At 43.5% G+C, this 7,500-nt stretch overlaps 1 protein-coding gene across 1 annotated transcript in view; it reads left to right on the top strand.

Annotated features, from left to right (window-relative positions):
- Positions 1-7,500, top strand: part of doc2b (double C2-like domains, beta) — a 108,472-nt gene that overhangs the window by 80,220 nt on the left and 20,752 nt on the right. Inside the window, exon 4 of the mRNA XM_079355832.1 lies at positions 6,441-6,550. Within this exon, the coding sequence (XP_079211958.1) occupies positions 6,441-6,550 (110 nt within the window). The remainder of the gene's footprint in view (positions 1-6,440; positions 6,551-7,500) is intronic.

Raw genomic sequence — 7,500 nt, 5'->3', positions numbered from 1 at the left:
CGAGAGGCGGGGCTACAACACCCTGGACTGTTCGCCAGCCAATCACAGGGCTGACATATAGAAACAGACACACTCACATTCACACCTGCAGGAAATTTAGAGTCACAGTTAAGCTAACGAGCATGTGTTCGGACTGTGGAAGGAAACCGAAGAGGCTCCTGTCAGACAGGGATTCAAACCAGGAACCACCACACTGTAACAGCTTTACTGTACTGCAAGTTAGTCTTTACAAACACAACATGGATATAAGGCCGGGTTGTGCGAGCAGTACTGATGGGAAGTCCTGCTATTTTCAGACTGACTCCTAAATGGCTCTTAATTTATCATCTTTTGTTGCCCATTTATTAGCTTAACTTTGCTTAGCTTTAATATTTCAATCAAACTTTTGACTTGCACAAATCCAAAAATGCAAACACAAACAGAACAGAACCAGAACTCTTTAATCCATCATCTGCTGTCTCACTCGCATGCAAACTTGCCGGCCAATCAAAACAAAGTTCTGCCATGAGCAGAAGAGGGGCTTAACCCGCCGTCTGAGCGAAGCAGCGGAAGGAAAAAGCTGGGCGCCGGCTCTCACTTTGACGAGAGTTGGCTCTTCTGATTCTCTATAAAGCATCGTCTCTCAGAGCCACATCTTTTGATCATGACACATCAGTACTACGCAGCACCTTCAGCGGTGACTAATGACGGGTCAAAAAACACCGTTTAACATCAATACCAGGCTTTGGATTGGACTTGCCTTCCAACTTCCTGCTGGAACATTTTCCTGTTTGCAGTGATAACTCAGTAAATCTTGGTGCTTTGTCCTGAACCTGGCAGCAACAATCCAGTCATTACTTGGCCACTTCTCTCATTATTGATAGGCTTTAGTGGAATCATTCATCACTTAGTTCTTCAAAGGCTGAAAGAGGCTAAAGAAACAGACTTTTTGTTTTCTGCACCATTGAGTTTTGGCTTCTCCCCCTGCCATCTGCTGCTCCCACCAGCTCTGCGTCCCGCCCCGGCTGATAAAGTGCTACTGTACATCTTCTGTTAATGGATTCCTGGCTCTCACTCCTTCAGAAGATCCTGTTTCAGTGCAGTCTCTGAGCCTATTTAAATGGGTTTGTTGAAACTTCTTTATGCGATCTTTAAGATGATTTGTCACAGGAGTTTACCCCGTTCCTATGGAGGCCATTTTCCTCTGTCACACTCAAATGATGTCTTATTGCTGTGCCTGTGTGAAACCAACTTATTTTATATACTTAGATAGTATACATATCAACGCACAGCCCTCCTCATCACATGACTTGTAGAGCATCCATCTAATGGCAGCTAACTTACTTTCAAATTTGTTTTGCACGAAGTTAAGTCTGTTGTCTTTCCAGTGGTATCTTATCAAATGTTCCCTCTTAACTGCTCTTTAAAGGAGCATTTTGTAAAATATCTACTGAATTAAATGTAGCACTTGTGTTACCAAGCGTCAGCCTCCAGGGGGCTCTCAATCAAAGGATGATGTTGATCCTGGCGGGGAATCACGGGAGTGATTCTCCCTGCTCCTGCAGATGAAAACTAACTCAGAGCTGAGCGTAGTCAAGACAACCGACCTGAAGAATAGAATCCAAATGTCATGTACTTGTACGCACAGCAGCAACAAACAGCAACAGTTCAGCAGCTTTCAGCAGCAGCTCACACGTCATCTTTTTATGCAGCTGTCTTTGACGTAACATCTGGTGTTTCCACGGCAACGATTAACATGCCGTGTCTGTCACAGCGACCACCACGACGACGAAGACACCTCTCGTTACAACTTTATTTCTTTATGTAGGTTTAATTGTTCATTAATTTAGATATTTTAGTGGAAGTGTTGTACATATTGTAGCTTTAATCATCATGATAAAAAGCTGAAGAGACAGGAAATGATGTGAAGTGAGACCCACATCATAAGTATAGCCTCCCTGTACACGGGGAATGCAACACAACCGCCATCAGCTGTCAGTGCCCCTTAATCACCCGAATTAGCATCAATGAATATAAAAGTAGATATCAGACTGCGACTGTCTTTGAATGATTTTCTCTGTCAGCCGATGAGAGCTGATGAAGAAGAAAAAGACGAAGGGAGCGTCAGGGCTTTATCAGGGTGAGACAGCACGGGGGAAACCCTCTGAGCAGAACGGTAAACATGACAGGATGAGGGTGATGATTGTGTGTTGTGAGTCATGGGCGAGGATATGTGATTCTGCTGAATTTAATCAATTAGCTGTGTGATTATTTGCAGGTCTGTTGGCGGGGTTCCACATAATAAGCCTCTCGCTGATTGTTTCTGCCTCAATCAGCAAATGATTCCAACAGGAAGGCTGTTGACGCACACACACACACATTTTGTATAAAAATGCAAATAACAGGTTTTTATTCTGTATCTCAGTGAAATGATTACGTGGGATGTGGTTAATTATTTGTTTCTTTCTTACTTGAATCAAAGTCTGTCCTGCTTTTGGATCTTGTCTAATGAATGTTTCTAAAAAAGAATAGACTGAAGTGCAGCTTGTTGATTAGATCAGTGGAGTCTTTGCAAACTACAGGCGATACTTTGTGAATTCAGGCTTAAAAGGGAATTAATCTGACTCGTCTTTTGGAGGCTACAGTTTAGGTCTCGGAAGTGGAAGAGCCATGAGCCAACTTGTATGATCTAGCAACAGTTAGAGCCGGTGAGGAGCGCTCTGACATTGTTGTGGTGGCGCTAAAACAGGCCCTATAAATTATTAAAGACAGTAAGTTAATATTCTAATAACTCTGTACCTTTTCAGTGTAGAGAGAGACAGAGAGCCGAGGACGTTGTTTCCACACAGTCAGAGCTACAAAATGCTGTGGCTTAGCGTGTCATCTGCTTAGAGGACTGCTTCTAGATAAGCTGTTTGTATTTTTGAATGAATGTGGTAGTTTTAATGTTTAAAAGTCACATATTCTCCTTCTCTTTAATTTCAATAAGAGTCAGAGCTCTTCTTCATCATGTGTGTGAAGTGTGTTGTTGTAAATCCACTCTGATCCTGTATTTGATCATGTCTATAAACCCCTCTATTTCAGCCCTGCTCAGAACAGGCTGTTTCTGTGTCTGTAGCTTTAAATATGTAAATGAGCTGTGTCTGACCACGCCCCCTCTCTGGAAGGGCTCGGGTGTACTCGCTGCTTTCTGGCTCCATGTCCTATTGTTTACGGTGAGAAGGCAGACTCAGAGGGCAGAACAAACACCTAGCTGTGGGAGTGTCACCCACCTGGGGGAGGGGCTACTGCCCTTTGTGATGTCATGAAGGGAAAATCCCCAAACAACCTGTTTGAGCACACATTTTCTGAAAAGTGGAGCGGGCAGAAGACAGAGAGGATGGACTTTTCTCATTATTGGGGGGGTTTGTAGACAGACATGTTTGTGTAATTGCAGAACTCACTACATATATTGACCACAAACCAATTGTGTGAACATTTTTGCACATGCATGGAATCAACGAGCAGATAAAACTGGAATATCTTCAGACGTTGTTTGTGTAAAAACAAAAATATTCATCATTCAATGAAATAAAGCTTTTTCGTCTCAGTCAGTTTTCTCATCCACCATGACAGGCGAAGCAATCGACAAATGAGTGGGGGGGGGGGGGGGGGGCACTTAAATTATTTTAAATTTTCTAAGTAGATTGTTGGCAGGACCACAAAAGGAGGAGTGAGAAGTTAAATCAAGGTGTCTTAAGATGTCAGTCACTCGTGGGCCGGGATGTGGATAAATTGACCCGAAGTCATGACTCAACAGGTATTTAATCAAAGAGTTAACGCAGCCCTGAGTGGTTGACATCCTTGAAATGACATAATGAAAGGCCTGTGGTTTGAACTCGGGCGATGACAGCAGTGAATTAAATATAAAAACACAGTGAACCTGCAGTGCACAGGGAGGTTTCTCTGCTCGATCGGTGATCAGTGTGCACATCAAAGGGGAAATAATTCAGCTCCAGCACCTGCTCACAGATGGAGAGCTGATGCGCTACAAATGAGCAACCCGAGTCACAAGTCATTTCAGCTACCGAGGCTAAAAAGGTTCCCTCTCAGGCCAATTATTGAAGCAGTTTTGCATGAAGCTCAGGCATGAAAGGGCCCTCTGAAATCCAAAGAGGTGTGGGGAGTTAGTGGAGCTGAAACACAGACTCATTTAGGAAGGACACACATTGAGCTGAAGGTGCACACACTGACGATTAAGACAGTCACAGATAAAAGTCCTTTCCAAAATGTTGACTTTAAAACTGTGTTCGCCACCTGCCTCACTAACGGTAAGAAAACATGCCGACAAAGATCCTGAAGGTATCGTCAGCTGTTTTCAAATATAACCAAATATGACCTTAAAATATTTTTATTAACTGAATCTGGCAGGAGGTTAAGATTTACCTGTTCTATGTTTCTGATAGAGCTCAACAATAACCGTGTTGCCATGGCAATTGTGAAGCGTGCATGTGCAATAGCTGCCCTGCAGAATGTGAGTAAAGTGATCTGAAGACGGCGTGTTTGCACCTGCACATCATCACGCTTTGTGAATCTGACCTTAAGACGGAGCGGATGGCGGGAGAGCAAATGATGCACAGCTTTGGAGCTTTTAGCGACCGCAATCCATTCTCAGCCAATCAGACTCTAAGTGTGCATCTCTTGTTGCCTGCGTTCTGTTTATCAGCATTCACACAAACAGCGGATCTATTACGGTCACAAATCTTCGCCAGCGTTTGGCGGGGCGATGTGGAGAAATGAGAGGCATTTGGTTGTGTTTGATTGTGGTCTCTGGGGAGAAGAAACTGGGATCTGTCTCTTCAGCCGAGCGTGACACTTCACTTCTGATTAGAGTGCAAGCAGAACTTATGACCTCTTTAGTGGCTCTTAATGAGGCTCTTAGACCGAGCCTAATGATTATTGGGAGAGCGAGCTGAGAGAATAGCATAGCGACTGGAAGGTGACGGCATCTTGTTTTCCTGGCAGGATTATGCTAAGGCCTCCGTCAGGTCTGCTACACAGAGACCAGACAGATCCCTGAAACCACTGAAGGCGCTAATGGAGAGTTTCATTTCATTTATGACTCAAATAACCCATGACTCCGTCTTTAAATACAGGCCTGTTCTGCTGCTCTGGCGGCTAAGCTGACAGGCTAGCTGACTTTAGCAGTAAAACCAATTATAAATAGACAAAAAAAATTTCAAATAACAGCCTGTGTGCTGGTTTCTCTGACAACAATGCAGCAGCCAGTATGTCCTCCTTCTAACTTTAGATTCTGCTCCTGAATGCTCTGGATCTGATTGGACCAGAGAAGGTAGGCGGGGCTTTGAAGGCCCGAGCTGTACCCGAGCTAAAAAGCCTCTGCATGTTTCTAATAAGCTCCAGCAGCAGAAAGCTGCTCAAACTAGGATCAATGTTGGAGATGCTTTTGAAACATGGAGAGAGGTTAGAACGCAGAAAGCTTTACAGAGACTGCAGTACCAATTTTAAACACAAGGCGTCAGCGTTACATCCTGCTCCTTTAAATGTTAGCATGTGATCAAACATCTTATTTTAACAAGTTTCTATTTGATTTTGGACTCCCGCGTGTTTCCTTTGATCTCATGCATCATCACAGTTTAGCAGATGGCTGTTCCGTCATGAGCCCGGGTCTGCTGAAGATTTCTGCCTGTTAAAAGGAAGTTTTTTCTTGCCACACTATGACGGATTAAGCTGGGCTCTTGTAATATAGCCATAAGTAAGGTCCTTTACCTGCTTTATGTAAACATGACAATGAGCATGGTCTTGTTACCTGCTCTTTTGTTAATGTTAACAGACAAACAGTAAGGTCCTTTACCTGCTTTTGCTTTACCTGCATGACTTGAATTTCCCTCAGGATCAATAAAGTATCTATCTATCTATCTATCTAAAGTGTCTCGAGATAACGCCTGTTATGAATTGACGCTATATAAATAAAGATTGATTGATTGATTGATTGATTGATCATTGAACAATGGCCACAGGTACTGATGGCCTCATATGTCAGTGTAATGTTCTTTTGGCAGCCTGAAGCAGAACTGAGTCATTGTAACCACCTTTTAAACTTCAGTTTGCTCAACACCCCTCACTCTCTTGAATGCACACGAATATTGGAAGCCTGCCACTTCATTTAAATTCATGATATTATAATATTTTTAATTCCCAGCGGTGTTCGATAAGCAGCAGCCAGCTCGTGTTTTACTGCGAGCGGCTGGACATCAGTCCATTGTCAGATTTTCACCCGGGCTCAGAGGTTTTGTACATTTTCAGGGATGTTTATAAAATTGTGGCAGCACTTCAATAACTCTTTGACACCTGAGGGATGAAGTCTCCCGAGCTGTGGAGGAGGCAGAGCGGGTACTCAGTCGATCATGCTGCTCGGTCCTGTTAAATGATCAGATTCTCTCTCTCTCTTTGTCTTTCAGGCCAATAAACTTCGAACCAAGACTCTGCGCAACACGCTCAACCCCGTCTGGAGTGAGACCCTGACTTACTACGGCATCACCGACGAGGATATGGTCCGCAAAACACTCAGGTAACCTCGACTCGCACAACCTGCAGTGTGTGTGACCAGCATGATTATATCTCGGCCTGGTCTGCTGTATTTTGACCATCGGAAGGAAGAAAGAGGAAGGAAGGTCTTTCCTTGTTCTGCTGTATTTTGGCCTCTGCAAGGAAGGAAGGAAGGGAGGAAGGAAGGAAGGAAGGAAGGAAGGGAGGGAGGGAGGGAGGAAGGAAGGAAGGAAGGAAGGAAGGAAGGGAGGGAGGGAGGGAAATAAGTCTGCTTTGTTCTGCTGTATTTTGGCCTCTGCAAGGAAGGAAGGAAGGAAGGAAGGAAGGAAGGAAGGAAGGAAGGAAGGAAGGAAGGAAGGAAGGAAGAAAGGAAGAAAGAAAGAAAGAAAGAAAGAAAGAAAGAAAGAAAGGGAGGGAAATAAGTCTGCTTTGTTCTGCTGAGTTTTGGCCTCCGCAGCTGAATTTGTGTTTTGAAAGTTTTCATTAAAATGATTTTTTCGGGAGCGTTGAGATTTGTCAGCTTCTCTTCTCTCTGCTTTCTTTTTATTACTGCGTCTTTTTTTTCATAACAAACATTTTAGCCTGCCATGACTCTTTTCATTTTTTATCCCATGCATCCTTTTTTTTCCTTTTTTTTTCCTGAAATGTTTTTCTTTATGAAAGCTGAGCCTGTGAAAGCCTGGGATCAGGTAAACAGCAGAGGGATCCTTTATTGGTGTAACCTCCAACCAACGTTTTTTGATTGGGTCAGAAAACGTTCAGCGTTGTTTATTTTCTTACTACGACATCTGAGGAAAGACTTCAAACCTGGAGCACAGACGTGTATTAACATGAGTTATACAATAGAGGTGTTACTTCACTCTTCTTAGCTCCGTTATTTTTACCAAAGTGTTAGCTGTGAGCTGAAGGAGGTTGTGTAATCATATGTGAAATCTTTTTGAGGCCACAGCACACCGTACTTTATGTCCAAGT

This window comes from Symphodus melops (genome assembly GCF_947650265.1).
Source record: "Symphodus melops genome assembly, chromosome: 11".
Classification (NCBI taxonomy): Eukaryota; Metazoa; Chordata; class Actinopteri; order Labriformes; family Labridae; genus Symphodus; species Symphodus melops.
This window is presented reverse-complemented; position numbering and strand designations above follow the sequence as displayed.